The sequence below is a fragment of the Monopterus albus genome, unplaced genomic scaffold (genome assembly GCF_001952655.1).
Source record: "Monopterus albus unplaced genomic scaffold, M_albus_1.0 scaffold105.1, whole genome shotgun sequence".
Taxonomy (NCBI): Eukaryota; Metazoa; Chordata; class Actinopteri; order Synbranchiformes; family Synbranchidae; genus Monopterus; species Monopterus albus.
The window spans coordinates 1362131-1382297 of NW_018127985.1; the positions used below are offsets into that span (position 1 = coordinate 1362131).

The 20167-nt window shown below is 42.7% G+C and overlaps 4 protein-coding genes across 16 annotated transcripts in view; 2 read left to right on the forward strand and 2 right to left on the reverse strand.

The window, feature by feature from the left end:
• Nucleotides 1-353: 353 nt before the first annotated feature.
• gipc1 (GIPC PDZ domain containing family, member 1) lies at nt 354-3428 on the forward strand. 2 transcript variants are annotated; one of them, XM_020610335.1, is made up of 7 exons: nt 354-605; nt 1027-1566; nt 1671-1856; nt 2049-2229; nt 2534-2646; nt 2748-2829; nt 2922-3428. In XM_020610335.1, the coding sequence occupies exons 2-7, from the start codon at nt 1267-1269 to the stop codon at nt 3071-3073; spliced, it is 1014 nt and encodes a 337-aa protein (XP_020465991.1). In that variant the 5' UTR covers nt 354-605; nt 1027-1266; the 3' UTR covers nt 3074-3428. The 2 variants fall into 2 exon arrangements, with proteins under 2 accessions (XP_020465991.1, XP_020465992.1); XM_020610336.1 differs by lacking the exon at nt 354-605 and adding an exon at nt 697-937.
• Nucleotides 3429-5085: 1657 nt separating this feature from the next.
• LOC109965861 (zinc-binding protein A33-like) lies at nt 5086-8732 on the forward strand. The gene is made up of 6 exons (XM_020610222.1): nt 5086-5616; nt 5845-5940; nt 7382-7612; nt 7695-7717; nt 7803-7921; nt 8159-8732. Exons 1-6 carry the CDS (start codon nt 5086-5088, stop codon nt 8716-8718), a joined length of 1560 nt encoding a protein of 519 aa, XP_020465878.1. The 3' UTR covers nt 8719-8732.
• Nucleotides 8733-8760: 28 nt separating this feature from the next.
• On the reverse strand, nt 8761-11629 carry LOC109965922 (C-factor-like). 6 transcript variants are annotated; one of them, XM_020610341.1, is made up of 8 exons: nt 11583-11621; nt 11157-11345; nt 10893-10947; nt 10566-10753; nt 10281-10442; nt 10054-10164; nt 9293-9361; nt 8955-9036 (listed from the first exon to the last, which is right to left on the reverse strand). In XM_020610341.1, the coding sequence occupies exons 2-7, from the start codon at nt 11298-11300 to the stop codon at nt 9293-9295; spliced, it is 729 nt and encodes a 242-aa protein (XP_020465997.1). In that variant the 5' UTR covers nt 11301-11345; nt 11583-11621; the 3' UTR covers nt 8955-9036. The 6 variants fall into 6 exon arrangements, with proteins under 6 accessions (XP_020465995.1, XP_020465998.1, XP_020465993.1 ...); XM_020610339.1 differs by lacking the exon at nt 9293-9361 and having other exon boundaries at nt 8761-9036; nt 11593-11629; XM_020610342.1 differs by lacking the exon at nt 9293-9361 and having other exon boundaries at nt 8761-9036; nt 10394-10442.
• A 669-nt stretch (nt 11630-12298) lies between these two features.
• kcnt2b (potassium sodium-activated channel subfamily T member 2b) overlaps nt 12299-20167 on the reverse strand; it is a 35996-nt gene continuing 28127 nt past the window's right edge. For 4 of the 7 annotated variants that reach the window (XM_020610328.1, XM_020610327.1, XM_020610326.1 and 1 more), the window contains 13 exons: nt 20003-20167; nt 19290-19614; nt 19097-19202; nt 18846-19018; nt 18279-18350; nt 17963-18097; nt 17737-17848; nt 16818-16919; nt 16627-16710; nt 16409-16537; nt 15278-15623; nt 14729-14813; nt 12299-14618 (listed from right to left, as the gene is read on the reverse strand). The exon at nt 20003-20167 is cut by the window's right edge and continues 80 nt beyond it. In XM_020610328.1, coding sequence (XP_020465984.1) covers nt 14507-14618; nt 14729-14813; nt 15278-15623; nt 16409-16537; nt 16627-16710; nt 16818-16919; nt 17737-17848; nt 17963-18097; nt 18279-18350; nt 18846-19018; nt 19097-19202; nt 19290-19614; nt 20003-20167 — 1946 coding nt within the window. In that variant the 3' untranslated portion in view covers nt 12299-14506. The remainder of the gene's footprint in view (nt 14619-14728; nt 14814-15277; nt 15624-16408; nt 16538-16626; nt 16711-16817; nt 16920-17736; nt 17849-17962; nt 18098-18278; nt 18351-18845; nt 19019-19096; nt 19203-19289; nt 19615-20002) is intronic. The other 3 variants (XM_020610329.1, XM_020610330.1, XM_020610325.1) reach the window with 2 other exon arrangements.

The following is a 20167-nucleotide window of genomic DNA, read 5'->3' on the forward strand; positions in this document are numbered from 1 at the left end:
ACAGAGTAAACAAACTACTAATTTAGAATACTAAAATAAGGCTATAATGTTTGTGTAATGTATTTATCCTTTTATTTTGAGCGTTCATAATGGAGGTTTAGATTAATGAGGGCTCACTGCCCTCTGGTGGTCGAAGTGGGTAACACTGCAACACTCATGTATATTCTATGATCAAATATGTTCTAAATTAAACTTTCAAAATGATCAAGATGGGTCCCTTAGTCCTATCACTAAACAACGAGACGTTGTAACAACCCTTGGCTCATGCCTCTGATGTAATGATAGTACTTTGACGTAGTCCCTTGTACTTATATCTTAAATGAGAGCAGAAGATCAATCATTCCACAGGGCAACTAGGATGTACGAGGTGACGTGAAAGCACCATTGTTCCACCCCTGCTGGGCTGGCAGACAGCTAGCTAGCATACCGACACACACATCCTGTACAAGTACTTACCTCACAATCTGTTCAGGCCAAGTCGGCTTGTCCGGTGCGGAGAGTCAGAAGATATACGATTTTGTTGAGCTTAACATCATTTTTGATAACCGCTAGCAGCCTAAAATAGCAGTAAGAAGTAACGGCATTTGGCTAAAACTCCTGCTCTGGTAAGAATGAGTGGCCTGCCATGTTTACTCCCTTCTCTTCACATCGATTGATCATTGTTAAGCTAATTAACTTCAGCTCTTCACAAACAGTAACACTTCAACCTGGTGCCTATAGGGATTAACGGGCACTGATTTGGTTTCAGCTTGGAGTAGCTAAATTCTAAGTTGCTGGCTACGTGAGGTTTGTTAGTGTTTGTGATGCGAGAAGTGAAACATTTGGGAAATATGTCTCATGGCTAATGCTAGCTGCTAACGGTAGCAAGCTACTAAGATCCTGTTAAGAAAGAGCTGATGACAACGCTTATGTTAGCAGCATTACCTATTTGTTTGAGGTATGACATAGATATTGACACTTTGCAGAACAGATGTCATTGCTTTGGTGAATGCATGAAATTAAAGTTTTTTTTGTCCTGTTTTACAGCTGAAGACTTCCTTCTGCAGGGTGCTGGACTAGACAGATCCAGCTATGTGAGCTGCTCTGATGTGTGGATTTATGAACCCATGCAGTGCCCGGTTAAGACAGCTGGAGGGCCATTACTGAGATATAAGCATCCAACATACCTGCAGCTGATTTGGCTGGGCAGGTTGTCCAGGATTGTAGCAAACCTCCCCAGAGCAGCCTCCTCCCCTCCGCTTCCTGTGCTGCCCCTGTAGGTCTACTATGCCTCTGGGTTTGGGAAGAAGGAAGAAGGCATCCCCATTAGTTGAAAATGAGGAAGCTGAACCTATCCGCGCAGGCCTCAATGTGCCAGGTATGGATGGCCTAGATGGAGGTGTTGTCGGGCTGGGAGAAGGTGCTACCTCTGAAGGTCTGCCTCCTCCACCCAGCAGTATGCGACCTCGCCTCATCTTCCACACCCAGCTTGCTCACGGCAGCCCCACAGGCCGTATCGAGGGCTTCAGTAATGTCCGGGAGCTCTATGCCAAGATTGGTGAGGCCTTTGGGATACCACCGTCAGAAGTGAGTCATTCTGCTGATTGTTGTGCGTGAGGATAAATAGGTTTGCTTTAGTTCATCAATGGAGAATTTGGTAACTCATATTTGTTTCTTGTGTTCCTCCACAGGTTATGTTTTGTACACTGAACACTCACAAGGTGGACATGGATAAACTGCTGGGCGGTCAGATTGGGCTAGAGGACTTTATATTTGCCCACATTAAAGGCCAGAAAAAGGAAATAGAGGTGTTCAAAGGGGAGGATGCTCTAGGGTTGACGATCACTGATAATGGAGCTGGCTATGCTTTTATCAAGGTGAGGAACATGAAATGGCAACAATGTATTTCTTTTGACTGAAGTATCTACAAGGAAAGGCATGGTCCTGAACTAAATATAGGAATAATTGCTGCACATAAAGTGTGAATAAAACACTGTATAATGTATCTAAGAGAACAGAATGACCTAGATAATGTATTGGTTGACTAATATGGGTTTTGCTGTTTTCAGAGGATCCGTGAGGGGAGCATCATCCACCAGATCCAGGTCATCAATGTGGGTGATATGATTGAGTCGATCAATGGCCATCGCCTGATTGGCTGCCGGCACTATGAGGTGGCCAAGATGCTGAAGGAGTTACCCAAAGGCAAAGAGTTCACCATCAAGCTGGTGGAGCCTCTCAAGGCCTTTGGTAGGTGTGGGAGGAAGACACATGAAATCATCTGACGTCCAAGTTTAACTGTGATATTTGTTAGACAGTTTAAACTGCCAGTGAAGCGATGAGGCTCTGTCTTTGTTGGTGCCTGTTGAGCCAGTTTCTTCAGTTAGAACATGCGGCAGCTTGAAAAGGAGTACACATCAAAGCGATTGTATAAGGTGGAGTTTGTCTGAAGAGGAGTTGATAGTGTGACAGGGAAACGTCACAGCTAGAAATCAGGAAGCAAACCTGACTTTTGTAGAATGTGTTGTTGGGAATTTGAATTCTTTTGTCTTAGATATGATCAGCCAGCGTTCAGGAGGGTCCAGATCGGCATCAGGAGTTCAGCTGGGCACTGGTAGAGGAACGCTTCGGCTACGATCTAAAGGCCCTGCTACTGTGGAGGAACTGGTGAGTGTGTTTACAGCATCTGCTGACTAATAGCTGGTCTCTGTACTGTTTAGAAACTGTAATTATATTGTATCACTTGAGTTTGTGTGTTTTGTTTACAGCCCTCTGCATTTGAAGAAAAGGCTATTGAGAAGGTGGATGACCTGCTTGAAAGCTACATGGGCATCAGAGACAGCGAGCTGGGTAAGTGTGTATCCTGGCTGGCTTCATGATTTGTTTGTGTCATTTTCTGGTTTGTGTTCACCCAGTGGTCTCTGGCCTCCCTGTCTCCTCAGCGGCTACCATGGTGGAGCTGGGAAAGGACAAAAAGAACCCTGATGAGTTCGCTGAGGCTTTAGATGAAACCCTGGGAGACTTCGCTTTCCCAGACGAATTTGTTTTCGATGTCTGGGGTGCCATCGGCGACGCAAAGGTCGGACGAGTGTAACCACAGAAACTAAGGGAGCAGAGACACCCTCAAAGTTCAGCACTACTAGGAAACACAACACTACTCTCATGATTTGTTTTTATTCTAGTGTGTATACGCCTACTTTTATTTAAAAGAGTGAACCCCTTTGGGTGACTCTGCCTAGACAAAAGATAAATGGGAGAAGACGCTGACTGTGATGACTTCCCAAGTGCGTTTATTTGTCTTCCAGCTTTTCCCAGACACTACAAGCACGCTGAGGAGCATTCCTTTTGACCGCATCACATGAGCCTGCATGTCACTGTTGTAGTTGCTGCCAGTGGAACAAGTAGAGCACAAGTCTCTAATGTGGGACTGTTAAACAACAGCTAACACAATGTACAAAAGTAAACTAACAACAGAAGTGAGTAGATATTGCACTGTAGCTCACCTGGTGAGCAGCACAGTTATTGCACAGTACAAGGCGCCGGCCTCCCTGAGACACAGTGTCGCCCTGAACCACTCTGTTACTGTTTTACAGGCATGTGCTGTTACATTTTTCAGAAGAATTCTGCTGGATTTATGTTCTTTATTTTGGTAAAAAAATGTGTTTGCAGAAGAATCATAGTAAATTGTAGCTCCTGACTAATGGATCAGTGGTGTTTGTTTACTGTTAACACACCTCATGCTGTGATGACGTTAGCTGCACATTCCAGTCTTTCATGCATTTGACAGTGTTACAGGAAATCAGTGTTAATTTACCTTTTATTGAAGATTATTATATGGGAATGAGAAACAGACTGGTTTCCTGGTTTGTGGATCATGATGATGTTTTTTTTTTTTTTTTTTTTTTTTGAGTGCTTTTATATAAAGTGATGCTTATTTTAAATGAGTTTGTATAAGGGTGAAGAATTAGATACAGTGTTGCAGCTACGTTATAGAGAGCACTATTGAAGAAGAGAAAGTCGTGATGGAAAGAAAGAAAATCGATCATGTCTTGTCATTTAAAACTTTCTATACATTTTGTCAGATGTGTCCGTTCTGTGGTCGGAGCGGAACGACTCCAAACTACTTCCATCACACGTCGGAGTGACTTGTGTTGTTCATGGAGAGGAAGAACAGACAAAATGGCACCAACTACTCAGTGTAGGCAGACATGTCTTAAACACCCTTGGTGTTAACCTTTTCAGTATATCCTAATGTATAAAGCTATTTTGTAGGGTTGTTTCATTATTCAGAGTTATTCGATATATACATGGGGTTATGTAATGATACTAGAACACTGTAACAGAAAACACTATTTTGATGGCTTTGTATCACACTTGTGAATGTACAATTACAATGTAATAACAGACATGGTGGTTTTCATTTGTTTCGGTGTTTCCTGAACACACTCCAGTGCTCTGCAGCTTTTAAGCTGGGAGGGCATTGAAGAATCGCACTTCTCGCTCCTGTGTCCTCCTGAAATATGTATGACACCTAACCAGACAGTGAAATCACATTGAGTGTCAGCAGGCCCTCAGTGGTAATCTGATAATGACCACTGGTAAACTCGATAGGTGCTGGTCAAGTTCAGTGGGGTCACTTGCACGGCTTACGTGTGAATCGAGGAAGGTAGCGGACCAAGGCGCTCTGCCCAGTCCAACACGAACTATGTTTGCAGTACGTTTAGATTATAAACAAACATGTAGCAACGGTTTTTGTTGGTGTTCTGAGTTCTGTTTGCCTTTTAGTGTCACAGTGTCACTATCAAAAATAGATTTTCAAAAACCTCTCAGAGCACTTTAGGCAACATTTTTGCTATTTCTATGAGGAACAAACGTGTTTTGACTCAGCTGGACCGTAGCCTGTGGCTGTGAGATGAGGGTGGTTTTATGTCTTGTATTTACTGGAAGCGAAACGAGTTCTTCAAGTCTCTGTTGATCTATAACCCTGGTTGCTCATAAACTGTGTCCACATCACCCTGGACTGCAGGTGGTGAGGAGCACTTCTTCATATGAGAGTTCACTTTCTGCCTCAAACAACCACAGCTATATAAGCAACAGAAACTTGTCATGGCGTTGCGCCCGCGAGCTTCCTCTCAGCCTGGAAAGCTTTCTTTCTTCCAAAGTCCCAAGGTAACTTCAGCCCGTCGGCTACGTGCTGCTACCTCATTGTCTCTGCTGGAAGAAGAGCTCTCGTGTACCATTTGCTGTGAGATATTCAAGGATCCCGTGGTGCTTAAGTGCAGCCACAGCTTCTGCCAGGCCTGTCTACAGCAGTTCTGGAGCAAGAAGGCCAAATGTGAGTGTCCCATCTGCAGGAGAAAGTGCTCTCTGACAGAACCCACAGTCAACCTGGCCCTGAAGAATGTGGCCGACACCTTTGTTAGAGAGCAGAAGCACAAGGCAGGTACAGTGGGGCCAGGGGCCAGAGGGGTGACAGAGGAAACAGGGAGGGCAGAGGTGAAGTGCACCACACATGGAGATGTTCTCAAACTCTTCTGCCTGGATGACTTTGAAGCCCTGTGCTGCATCTGTCACACCTCCAACAAACACCAGGGACACCAAGTGTGTCCCTTGGAGGAAGGAGCTCAGAGCCTCAAGGTAATGCCATCTTGTCTATTTGGGTTTTGTCGGGGTTTTAAACAGACTAGCTGTTTTTAATCATTGGTGGAAATACACAGAAAGGTTTAATGATTAAAAGCCACATTTTAAAATGTAACATCATTGCAGTAAAACTCAGAAAAATGGTCGTATTAAGATGAACTTAGGATTTGAATGTAGGGTGTATATTGTTAACATTTTGGCACCTTCTCTACCCTCACCTCTCAGACAGAGCTCAAGAAAGATCTGATTCCCCTGAAGAAAAGCCTGCGTTGCCTGTATGAAGCCAAGGAGGAGTGTGATGACATGACTGTGCACATCAAGGTATCAGTAAAGATCCATGAAACAATAAACCTGCATAATTTGACTTTCACTGATATATAGCCGCTCACTGTCGGCGTCTAAACATGTTATAAAACAACAACAAAAAAAAACCAATAATGCAAAGTTACAGTGTGACACTTTTAGGTTAATTTACAAAAAGTTGGTGAATGAGGATTGTTTCAAGTTTGTTCAGAATCACATTATCACCATGATTTAGTATATCATTTTAGTAAAACTAAAATATTTAATTGGATATTTCATTTATTAAATATTTAATAAATGAAATATCAAATCAAATAGGTCAATCAAAGTGATGCTGTTAAACATATATGTACAGAGAAATACAAGGATCATTTTATGTACAAAGCATAAAGACATACTTCTATACACATAAAATAAAACTAAATTAAAGTAATTATCCCTGATCAAATTATGGAAGTCCTACAACAGAAGCCAACATAGAGCACTGTGCAAAAGTCTCACGCCGCCATTCATTTTGCTGTTTTACCAGGGTTGTAATGATTTCTCTCTTTATTAAGATGCAACCATAAAATACAGGAAATATGTAGACAATTTTAAAAAAACCACAACATTTTCAGAACAAAATGGCTTCTATAGTCCGAAGTCAGTGTTTAGTGTGACCTCCCTTTGCACAACTTGAGTTCTTTTGGGGAAACTGTCTTTAAGTCTTGAAACCATGACAGACCCTCCCTCCACCGTGTTTCACTGAAGGCTGCTATACTCATTCCTCCACCTCTCTCCAACTCTTCTTCTCACATACTGTAGACAACTGGTGGAGCTGAACGTTTCAAACTTCAGCTCTTCACTCCATAAGACTCTTTTCCACCGATTTTCACTCCGGTCTTTGCGAACTTTTGCGTATCTCAGCCTTTTCTCCCTGTGGTGTCTTGGCTGCTGTCCTTCCACAAAGGCCGATCCTGAACGAGCTTCTTCGGACTGTGGAAGGATCAACTTGGCATCCGGATGAAGCTGCCAGATGCTGAGCCAGGTCCTTGCTGGATTTCCTCTGGTCTCTCAAAGAAGAAGCTCTGAGAATCTTCTCATCAGATTTATTGGCCTTCCACTTGTTTTTGTCCTTGACCTCTCTGGATTCTTCATATTTCCTTAGAACAGCTCGAATACCACATCTTGAGTATCCCGTTTGTTTGCAGGTTTTTTTTGCCATTTTTGTTTTTTAATCCTGTGTACATATTTCTTGTATTTTCTCATTGTATCTGATAAAGAGACTGAGCAAAAAAGAAATATATTCATCATAAAATTGCTAAAACAACAAATCTAATGGTAGCCTGACACTTTTGCACAGGACTGTAGATAAAGTATAATTATTTTTATACATCTAGAATAAGCATTATGCAAAGAAAACTACAACACAGTATCAGTGCAGTACTGTTGTGTTGACCCTTACTGCCATGTGTGCTAGAACCAGACTCAGGCCACAGAGAAACACATCAAGGAGGCGTTTGAGAAGCTCCGTGAGTTTCTGCAGCAGGACGAGGCCACGCGACTGGCCACTCTGCAGCGGGAGTATGAGGAGAAGAAAGAGCTGGTGAAGAAGAAGACCGAGAGCATCACCAGAGACATCTTTGCCTTATCTCAGACTGTTGTTGCCACTGAGAATGACCTAGCATCCAGTGATGTCCTCTTCCTCCAGGTGAGTGGCTTTACTGGGCTTTTTCTCTCTGAATTCATTTGTCTATGCAAACAGAGTTTAGAATTCTCTCTCTTAATTTCAGAATTATGCCAACACAAAGAAAAGGTAAGCAATCTTTTATCTCCTGCAGTATGTGTTTATATCAGGTTCAAGGTACTAGTTACACTCCTGTGTGTCGTTTTCTTCCTAGAGCACAGATCCCGCAGAAGGATCCAGAAAAAGTGCCAGGAGCTCTTATAAATGTGGCCGAGCATGTCAGCTCCCTCAAGTACCACGTGTGGGAGAAGATGGTGGAGCTGGTCCAGTATAGTAAGCACTCACTTGATGCTGTGTCATTTGGTAACATGTAAAGTAGAATTGCGTGAACCTGTTCAGACTAGTTGTTGTTGACCCGGTATTGATCAATAGTTATGACCCTGTGGAAGACCAGTGTGTGGTCAGCATGCCTTTTTATTTATTTTTGTGCTTAAGGTGGCGTGCCTTGGATTTTGCGAGGGATTCTTTTCCTCTTCTGTGTAATTTACTAAATCTTTTTTTTTCTTATAGCACCCATTACCCTGGACCCCAACACTGCCTATCCCTGGTTGTCCCTCTCCACAGACCTGACCAGTGTGGCAAATAGTGGGTCCCTGCAGCAGCTCCCAGACAATCCTGAACGTTTTGGCCATTTTGTGTTTGTGCTGGGTTCAGAGGGCTTCACTTCGGGCTGCCATGCGTGGGAGGTGGAGGTTGGCGAAAAGGTGGACTGGATGCTTGGGGTGGTCAAAGAGTCCACTGACAGGAAAGGCCGCATCTCGGGCTGTCCCCAAGGCGGCTTTTGGATGATCTCGTACAGTGAGGGTGAGTACTCGGCCATGACGAGGCCCAGCACCCCGCTGCACCTGGAGGGGAAGCTGACCAGAGTCAGGGTGCAGCTGGACTATGACTCTGGAGAAGTGATCTTCTCCAACCCCATCAGTATGACACCAATCTACACCTTCACTGACTTCTTCACTGAGAAGATGTACCCCTTCTTCTGCCCCGGAGCCAACATTAACGGGAATAACCCCAAACCCCTTAAGATCTGCCCAGCCAAAGTGGCTGTGTGGAACAGTGTGACTTGGTGATTTGAAAAACCTTCCAGAGGACATTAGTATATATCAAAGAAATTACTCATGTGAATCAATTTATTTAAGATCATGTCAGTGTATGTTTGTATGTAAAATGAACACAATACATTACTGAGTAATTAAAACAATTGTTGGTTCATTTCATTTGTATTTGTTCATTGATTGATTGCAGTGAATGGAGGACAAAGTGGCTGATTAAAGCTACCAGGGAAGGGTTTTGCCAGAATAATCCAGGAAGCCTCCATTCTGCTTCTTTGTCAGGGTGGCTATCACATTTAGCATCCCCTTCACACTCTCCTGAGCATCCAGCTCCCCCTGGTGGTCACAAACAGACACATGTCACAAAAAATACAATCTCGTGTGTCTTCCTGAAGACCAGTTGTAGATTCTACAACTTCATTTACAATCGAAGTAGTCCAGATCTGCTTTTTTCCACAAATGTGACACAAATCTATTTTGCAATGTAAACATACCCAAGCTGACATTTTTAGTTCTGACAATTTTTATGTGTGATCCATACAGGTTTGTGCCAGCTCAACCTGAAAGTCCAGTCAATGAATTTTCTGTCTACCTATGTTGGAAACTGTAGGTATGGAGGACAGCTGCAGTCACGGGGATTCAGGTACAGTGACATGTAAGACTGCAAAACAATTTAAAATGATGCCTCAGTACAATGGATATTTATCTCAAGGATCAATATTGTAATGCAGTTATTCCTCCCATGAAACACAGGAGCTATAATCAGAGTTAAATTAAAATGGCCTCATGTTTGTGTCTACTTGTGCATAAGCAGAGCTCAGTTATTTCACAAAGCAGAATAAGATAATCAGAAAAATACATGTCTGACTATGTTATATTCTGATGAACAGGATTTGAATATAGAAAATAATACTTTAAAATTAAGCTTAATGAAAGCAAATGATGACATGCAAAAAGGCTGCATAAGGTATTTGTCAATACAGAGACCCGTCTAACTTGATAATCCTAATGTTGTTGCAGGTGTTTAACTTGTTCAGACAGATACTGGACAAATTAGGAGTGTGAGCATTACGCAACATAAAACATGTGAATTGAATACCCAAATCCTTTAATGGGAACATAGCCTAACAATTTTGGTCACCATGAGAACTGTGCACTGTCTTATTTTTCTCTGTGGGTGGTGTGCTATTTTAAAGCTTTACACAATGATTGCATAAGGGCTCAGAACCATTGACTGTGAAATGTTCATACAGCCTGATGTTAATATCGTGCTTCTTAATTAAAAACGTAAACCATCACTGAGAGTTGACTCCAGTTGTAGTACACTGTTTCACTGAAAACCTGCTGACTCACCATGGGTCCACCCATGTCGGTGCGCACCCAGCCGGGGTGCAGCACTGAAAACAGCACTCCATCTTTCTTCAGCTCTTCTGAAGCACACAGGGTCAACATGTTCATGCCGGCCTGGTGTGAGAGGAGTGGGAGAAAAAGGAGGGGGGAGGAAAAAAGTAATGGTGGTGATGAGGCAACAAGTTCCTTCAATGAGTGCAAGATGAAGCCTGTGAGTAGCAGGTTGTCACCTTGCTGATGCGATAGGAGAGGGCAGGTAAGAAGGTGTATGAGTATGGTACAGACTCCAGTGCACCCAGAAGCGCCCCGATGTTGATGACAGCTGCCTTTTTGCTGGACATACCTGGGATGCCACTGGCCTTCGCCGCTGTTTTAAGCAGAGGCTGGAACTCCTGATGATGAACAGCAGGAGGGAGAGAAAAGTGGGTAAGATGGAAACATTATTATTCAGAGAAAAAAAAGCTGTATTCAAGCTGTGTGTTAATTAAGACGCTCGGTCCTAGTCTATTCTTAACCTTAATGATGTTCATAGGGCCCACAACATTGGTGTTGAAACTAGTGTGCATGTCCTCCGGGCTGGTGTCCTGCAGGTTACCTCTGAGTAGGATCCCTGCATTGTTAATCAGCAGGTTGAGGCCCCCAGTCCCCACCAGAGAGCCCACCTGCTGGGCAGCTGTTTTTATGCTACAAAGGTCAGTGACATCTGACAGAGGGGGAAAGGAAGCGAAGCATCAATAGTAGAACATCAGATAAATATCAGAACACTGCTGCTCATAGTCTTCAGAACATTGGATCAGGACAGAGGGCTAACAGAATGTAACAAAGGAACAGAGGGGCCATACCAAGATGGAGGACGGTGATGATGTTAGGGTACTTGCTTGCCAGTGTTTTCAAGCCCTGTAAATGCAGAGAAAACTATTTTATGAGAAAGCAAAGAATCCCACAAACGTATACTTTTATCTATGTAAGATCAATGCTTCTTCTCAGTTTATAAATCACTGCAACATTGTTGTTTGATTTTATTATTATTATTTTCTAACATTTTGGTCCAAAACATGAAGAAATCAAGAACTTAAGTGCATCACAGAGGAAGTTAAGACTCTCACCTCAGCCTTGGGTCTGTCTGGGTCCCTGCAACAGGCAAACAGTATCCCCAGTGAATGGTAGCGCTCCACCATTTGCTTTACCATCTCCAGCCCCAGACCTCTGTTGGCTCCAGTGATTAGCACGCTGGCTGGTTTAGTTGCCATTTTCTCTTTTTCTCTGCCTCAGTGTGCACACGTGTTCCTCTATGGCTATCAAAAATGTTACAAATGCGTGTTTAACGTTTTGTCTGTAACAAGCGAGGTGTGTGTGTGTGTGTGTGTGTCATGAGGATCACAAATGCGTGCTGCGCAATCTGCACGTATAAAGCCATTTGTGTGTGTGTGTCATGCTGTTCACAAATGCATGCTGTACAAACTGCACATAAAACACATTTTACAAATGCTTAAAATCGATTTTTTGTGTGCAGTTCTTTAAAAAGTACGTACACATTGTTACCTACGCATGCGTGGATCGTCTAACACACGAATCACCTTCCGCGCACACACGGATTTTTGAGAGTGTTTTTCCGCACTCTCAAAAGTCCACGATCCACGATACTTTTGTTTGGGAAACAGGTTTGGAAACTCAGATGTCCGAGTTTTCCACGTGTCCTTAAACGCACCGTGCATTCGTGGATCGTGGACTTTTGAGAGTGCGGAAAAACACTCAAAAATCCGTGTGTGCGCAGAAGGTGATTCGTGTGTGTTAGACGATCCACGCATGCGTAGGTAGCAATGTGTACGTACTTTCTAAAGAACTGCACACACAAAAACTTTGGGCTCTTATTTAACCCATGTTGAATGTATGGTCCTTAACACAGCCACGCCCATGTTCTCATATCGCAGTGTATACTTTACATTATATCTTTAGCTCCACTCAAAAATTATGCAGGTCACCATGAGAAGTCAGAAATGTGTTGAGCTGACATGAGGTGTAGCTACTCATGATAGAAAATGTGCTGATGGTCATAGTATTTAAATGATTTAAATTCTGAATGGCAGAAGTGACTCTTGGCTTTTCAAAGCTGTGAGGAGAACGCCAGTGCAAAGCAGCAAAACCAGCAAAACCAGCAAAAGAACTTACTAATGACAAAAGGCAATGTCCACATTATAGTTTAAATACACAATGTCTTTTTGTTCAGACAAACTAACCTTACTTATCTAAACGTATATGTATGAACAGCCATATTAAAGAAGTTTAAGTCACATGGATGCATGAGATAACACATAATGCAGTACTGCATTGTCTTTGGTGAGTGGGGGGACATTACATTAGATGAACTAGAGCCATTTAGAGTGAGCCATACACAGTGAAGCAATATGAGCTTGGTCAACCACGTAAAAGACATACGGCGTCAGACAAGTGTGTGATACATTTTAAAATTAAAATAATGAGACTACTTCAGTCTAATGACTGAAATAATCAGATGAGATTCTGCATACAGCTACACAAACTGACAAAAACAGCAATAATTAGCGCACTATAACTACTGTCTTTAATATATACATAATTTCATCTGTTATAATGGCACTGAAGCTACAGCAGTGGCGTCGGCGGGGCTGCCGGTGAGTGCTCCCACCACATGGCTGCACCGTTTCTGTGTGAAAGGGCACATTCAGAATTTCTGGCCAAAGATTTACAGAGGCTTGCAAATCCTTGGTGAACAAAGGGCATAAATGTCCACCCTAACAAGTGATTTAGTGTAATATTAAAAGTACCGTAATAATACTGTAACAGACAAAAATATAATTGCTTCTTTAAACAAATGAAATTCTATAAAATAAGGTCAACTAAGCTGATATACAAGCAAAAAAGCACATTTTTTAAAAACTTGATATTAAAGAAATAAGATTTTGTCTGAGTGAAAACCAAATGATATATGTTCATACTAAATTAACAAATAAATTACTTGTTAAAGTGGGTATTTATAGCAGTGTGCAATAAATACATCGGGCTAACAAATACAGCAAATACTTACTTGTAAAGCTTATAATACATCTTCAGTACTGAGAGTTGGATCAGCACCTCTGTGACACTGTGATACATTATAAGCTTCACAAAGGTTGTACTGTATATACTGCAGGGCTACTGTGGTGGACAGCATTATATTAGGGTTTTAGTTCAAAAGGAAAAAGCAAGCTGGTGCCTGGAGAGCTCACACTGACTGACATAAGCAGAGACAGTGCGACTTTAAGAAAAATGGGCAAACAATAAAATCAGGAACAGGTTTGATTACACACTTTACACAGCAATGTAACTGGTCGGCGTGCCCTGAAAATGTATGTTTGCTGTCTGATTATGTCCATTATCGAGGCTGGTGCTCTTTGGATACCTCCACTGCTGGTGAGCAGAAAACAAAGGTGTGCATTTGAATGTGTAAACAAAGTAAAAAAGACTTTATGAAGGCCAAAGAAAAATAACAAAGTTCTGCAATGTCACTTTCAAATATGTAACAGAGTGACAAGACGCACCTGGGACACAGAAGCTGGTGGCTGGACGGCTCGCACTGACTGACACAGGCAGAGACAGCGGGACTTCACAGGTAAACTCACAGGTCTGTTCTGTTCTGTTCTAACAGAACAGACCTGGACAGGAACACACTTTAGACAGCGATGCAAGTGAATGCCCTGCAGTGACAAGGTGTGTTTGCTGTCGAATTAATGAGACTGTGGTCTTTGGATTCCACCAATAAAGCATAGAAACAAATATGCGCACTTGAGGGTGTAAGCAACAGCTAGGCTTTATGAAGACCAAACAAAATAAATGAATTAGTAAAAATAAAGTAGTGTGTGTGTGTGTGTGTGTGCACTGTGGTGCCACTTTCAAACACGTAACAACATTAAGAATGACAAAACACAGCTATGACACACATAAGGACACAGAAATACATCCCTTGGCTTTCATTTGGCAGCAGATTCCTTTGGCTGTCCAGATAAAATTGGCAGTGTCTTGCTTTTAAGCCATAAGCACACATACACATTCACTCACACACTTACACATACATACAGTACGCGCATACTGCACATACACGCTGCGTATACAGTACATGATGTAGTACATAACATGCACATAAACAGATATAAATACATATAGTTTTTCATTAAATGCACTTCTGTGTCCACAGATCTCCGCTTTGAAAATAGGAAGGTGCATAAATAAAAACATTCCTGTCATTATAGAAAAGGTCCGTGCGTGCTTGTCCTCTGATTTCACCCAGACTGGATGGGGAGAAAATACGAGGGCATGCACCATCTGGCTGCGTCTCATTCCATCTAACCAGTTTGTGATTTTTGCTTCTCCCTCAAGAATGTGTTGTTGTTTCTCTTCTCTCTGGCAGTGTTTTGACAGTATATTTGTCTTTTTTAGTCTCTCACAGATGAGTGCTATCCTGTGCATCGAATCTCTCTGAGAGCACGGTGCTGCACTTCCTGCTGCTCCCCTGACTGGGCACCAGAGAGAGAGGGTCTGGTCTGATCAGGTACCTGCAGATGGGGCATAGTCAGGGTGGCAAATAGCATCTCGTAATATCTGTAGCTTTCAGGCTGTGTTCATTTTGCCATGTTATCACTTATATTTGGCATCGTGTACTCACACAACATCGTGCAGCTCCAGTCTGGTGTCTAGAGAAGGGTTGATGAGGATGTACGACAGTCTATTCCCTTGGTCTGTCATCCCATCTGACACAGGAAGAAAAGTCGTGAGTGAGGCAGGAAATCAAATAGGCCCAGGATATACAGTGTGCTACATCCGTGAACACAGAATACAGGCTATACAACAAGTCACACGACAGGAAGCTATATCTAGATAAAAGTGGACACAGGTGAAATACATAGTGAGGATCCCAACATTAATCAGTGGCTGTGATTCATGGGGAAGGAAAGAAGAATCAATAAAATTCTGCTAAACAAATGTCTGTGTTGGTTTGTTGGAATTCTGATAGCTGTCTTTTGGCAAAATTTTAAACAATTTAACCTTATAGGCATCTGAAATGCAATAAGGGGCCCCAAGTAAACACTGAGAATTGTTGGTTTAACTTATACAATTATAGCTGAGTCAATATAATTTACTTAGTTACATTCCAGCACAGGTCAACAACAGATCTTCATTTGAGGTCGGAGGCAGATTATTGGTGCAGACTTACTAAATCCAGATGGAGAAAGGCCCAAATGTTTCATCCTCGTTCGCACCAGCGCGTTGAGTTCCTGCCTCTCTGAGCGCCTGAACAGGGTCAACCTCTGCTGGCTGATCCTCTCTGCTGCACTGCCCAGACCCCCCTTGGCCCCGCCGGTGCTCCGACAGCCCTTCCTGCTCAGTCGCCGTGCCCACTGCATGCTCTTCCTCCTGAGCAGCGGGTGGTCTGAGGAGTGTGAGGAGGTGGAGATGGGCTCCGAGGAGGTGGAGTTACGATGCCCGCTGCTCCGGGACAGGAGGGGCTCTCTGGGTTCTCTGGTGTCCTCATAATCTTCCACTGTGATGGATACCTGGGACTGAAACACAGACAAAAGCCTCATGCGGTGTAATCAACCTGTTATCATATAGACTCTATCAAAACAGTTCCTCAGCAGTGCCGTCTCTGATTTCTCACAGTGAAGAGGAATTAATACTTATGGTGCCAGAAACAACATACACTCCAGTCCAACGTTCCTAAGTATGTTTTGTATAACTGAAATAGCTATCACCCCCCTAGTTTTTCTTTAAATTAATACATTTGAATTATTTTACTAATTAATAAAGTAATTGTTATGAATGAAATAGTTTATTAACTGTGTTAACTGAAATATCAGGTCATCACTGCACCAAGTTTAAATGTTTCACACAATGAACACGCCAGAAATAAGATGTGACTATTTTCATATCTGTGTCTTCATGACTTCTCATCCATTTGCTGCAAAAAAAGGACAAATCAAATTAGCATTTGGGGAGATACCTTTATTTTAATAAACCTTACTGGGAAATGCTTCACTCTTTTGAAAGTTTTTTAAAAAGCAGTCTGTGTTTAATTTCTCACAAATCACAAAATGTTATGAATACATTAGTTATGGACAATTTTATGAATGTTGTGGTTTTCCTCTGTATATTTTTAGCTTCACTGTTGGTTTAACAAAAAACATCAGCATTGTTTGTTACTCTAACATTATCATGAACATTATAGCCTCTGGCAGGCCTTTAGAATTTGACCCCTTTTAATTAAAGTGTCTTGTTCAGTCCTGTGACCTTAGCTAGTGGATGGTGGCCACAAAATCCTAAACTACAGTACGGGGGGAGTGTCAACCTCAGAGACTGGAAGCTTGTGGGCCTCTGTCCGGTAGATCCCTATGGGAATGTCTCCTGTGGAGGAGCAGAGTTTCTGATAGAGCCTGCCGTAGGTGCGGATCCACAGGTCATCCTCTGTGATTTTCATCTTTAAAACACACAACACAATAATCAGACACAGAGGCGCTTTGCTGTCTGAACAGACTGAATTCAAGCTGTTTGTGTTTGGCTACTTACAGCACAGAGGAAGCCTGAGCCAGGCATGGAGTCTAAACCCAGCAGCAGTCTGGTGATGGAGATCATGTAATCCTTCACAAATGACTGGCAGGGAAAACAACAAACAAATGAGCAGTAATAGATCATATCTGGCAACTTGCAACACTGAGAAACAAGACTTCTGTTATTCAGTGAGTGTGTGTTGTAGATACCTGGTAGAGGAGAGTGTCCAGCATGCTGACACTGAACACCTTCCCTGCAGCGAAGGGCAGGCGAAACATAAACACCAGGTTGGACCCCTTCTCCCTTTCCTTCTGCGGATCAACCATGTGCGCACACACACACGCAAACACACACACACATTTTTTCTAATTGGCATTTGAAGAGATAAGATATGTAAAAGTGACAGTATTTAAGATGTGTGTATGTAAATTTAGAGAATCTGTAAGCATCTTCATGACTCCTGTACACATCCATCCACCCATCCCTACACTGCCTAACCCGTAGAAGGTCATGGTGGGCTGGAGACAATTTCTGCATGAATAAATAGTTTTTTTTTTATAAAAAAAAAAGGTCAATTCAGAGTTCCCACTGTATCTGACTCGCATGTTCTTGTAATACGGGGTTTAAACCAATAAACCCAAAGAAAACACACATGGACAAGCATAGTGGAAATAAATATAAGGCTGAAAATCCACCAAATGTCTGGTCTGCTTTTCCAAAACAGTAATCTGAGAATGTGAAATTCATTTTAAGATGGGATGTCAAGCAGTGACAAGTTTACAGATTAGTTGTTAAATGTTATTCATGCTCAAAGAGAGGATTCAGTACAGTGTTAACAACAATATAAAAGGGCAAGCAGCGATGGGGTAAAAAGAACAAAAACCACAAAGCTATAATCAGTTTCAAATCTTCTCTAAGATTTTTACAGCGACTGTGACAAAAGATCTCTGCAGCTATTCATTAAAACAAAGCAACACTTGCAGTCATTCAGTGGATGTATTCCCAAATCCATTGAGAACAAAAAATAAATGATAGCTTTTTAAAATCAAAACAGTCCGCCATGTTTGTTTTCTATTTTTTCATCATGACCTCTGCTGTATGGGTCAAGAGACGGTGTGAAGATTTTACCTTCTCCAGTTTGGAAAGAGCCAGAGAATAGTGGTCTTTGACTTTAAATTGCATGAAGCGCATGTTGGCTGGGTGTGTGAGCTCCGTGATGATACTAAGAGCAGGAAATAGTCTGAGAGGAAGAAAAAGCACAAAAATAACAAGTAAAAAAACTAAACAATTCAAACAAACAAACAAAAAACAGCACTCACTTCAAGCAACTGTGTGAAATATGGGCCAAGCAGACCTGAAGAGGGTCTGGACATTGACAATGGTCTTTGCATCAGCCATGTAGTCCTCCTCTGCAATCATGGAACTCTCCTTGTCAACCACCACCATGGTGTCGGCAAACGTCACTCCGCATCGCAGCAGACTGTCCAGACTGAAAACAGGAAAAGATGAATTGAGGCACGGTAAAGAAATAGATCAGTGTAGAAGGGCAGGAAGACTAAATCAAAACATCATATGAGATGTGAATAAGCATATAAATGAATAAAGATTGAGGGAGAAGTAACAGATGAAAAAGAGGAGGAAAAACTGAAATCAGCCTGAGACTGTCGTACTTGTCAATGGAGCCCACTGTGTAGAACACCATGGGGAACCAACAGATTGCCTCCAGGAAGTCTGCTTCGGGTCTGAAACAATCAAAACACAAATAGACTTCAGATTCCCACCGGTAGAGATTTATATGTGCTATGATGACGAGCTAACGTCCCCACAGAGAGCGATCCCCTTCACTCAGTCTGAGACATACAACACAGTCAAAGCGTCAGCCAAAAATAACAGCACTACACCGGAGTGACTCAGCATTTTATTGCCTTTTTATTAGATTCCACTCTCCTTTCGCTGAATGTGTTTGTCTACCAGCTACAAAACATGACACAGGATTATGGAACGCACTGTCCAGAGAAGAGTCAGTGTTTAACGAATCATGTGTACTGTGACCTTAAAATAACTCAGTTTTTCTTTGTCCTTTAAGGAGGGACCCATTTTACCATCCCTCATAACCTGGATTTATAGTGCAGCTGCTGAGCTCATGGCAATGATTTTGGCAACACTAACACATAACCTATTTCAGTTTGAAGCTGGGTTTACAAGCATCACAACGAATAACGCAGACATGTGCTCACATGCTTTCTAGCAGCAGCACAATGGGGTTGAGCTCCTTCCTGGGTCGGTAGTAGGCTCGTAGAGGCACGATGAAGTTGTAGAGACCATTCCCTGCACTCTCCGCAGACACTATAATTAGTTTGTTTTTGAAGCCATATGAGCGGGCATCCTCAAAAGGGATGTGGTGACAAGCCTGGATGAGAAGTAGAGTAGAGGAAGACATCAATGTGAACTTGTAAAATAAATAGAGCGAGCCTTTTAAATTCAATACCTTGTCCATGCGCAGGCAGCAGAAAGGCATCTTTTCTTGTAGAAGATGGCAGAGTGCAGGTGAGCTGCCAATGTATGGAGAGTTCAGTGGGTATCCCTTCACCCACCTGCAGCACAAGCCCACAGTTACCTCTGTACACGTTTACAGTTCAACATCCTGGTACATTTCAATTAAATCAGCATCGAGTTCTTACTCGCAGTGTCGGCCCCACCAGTGGGCGCTCTCATCTTTGTCGCTGTCCTCCTTTCCCTCTTCTCCTCCCTCATCCTCTGACTGGTCTCCCAGCAGGTCAAAGGTGGGGTTGTTGACACTGTCCACCAACTCCAGGACAGGGGCGATGCTGTGCCGCCTCTCTTCAGCTGAGCCTTCCATGGCAGGCAAGGCCAAAGTGTTAGCGCCACCCATCTCAGTCCTGGAGCTGCTCCTGCTTCCTCTTCCACTGCCCAATCCTGTGCTCCCTGGGTTCTGGCCTTCTGGGCTGCTGTCACTGGAGTCCTGCAGGTCAATGGCCACTGTGCCTGCAACATACACACACAGTAACAGTGATTATCAAACTCATAATTCAATAATAAAGAGACACTGTTTCACAAACAGTAGAGAAAGCAGAGAGAGCAGTGAGCTGGACAGTGAGGTGGTGTGTTAGTAAAACCACAGTATCTGACATTTCAGTTAATTTGGCAGTTGCTTTTATTAAGTGGGAGTTTTAATCAGACACATGTTAATTCCTCTGCAAAGCTATGAATCTTTAAATCACCGTGATATATTACAAATGTGAGGATTGCAAAATGCTGACAGCTGTGACTGTGCTGCTGTCCTAGCCACTTTAACAACAGGTTTCCACATTGGACCAGCTCAAAAATGACAAACAGAAGGTCAGTGTCTTTGTGTCGTGCCCATCTGACTGACCCATGCTGGCGATAATACTATGGACTGGCAGACGGGTCAGCCCGTGGTAGATGGTTTGGTGTACTCCCCTGGCATTTCCTCCCGTGCTTCCCCATGATGGCTCCCTCTGGCCCCTGACAAATGCCGAGTTTTCCTCTTTGGAAATATTGATGTAAAAGCATATGT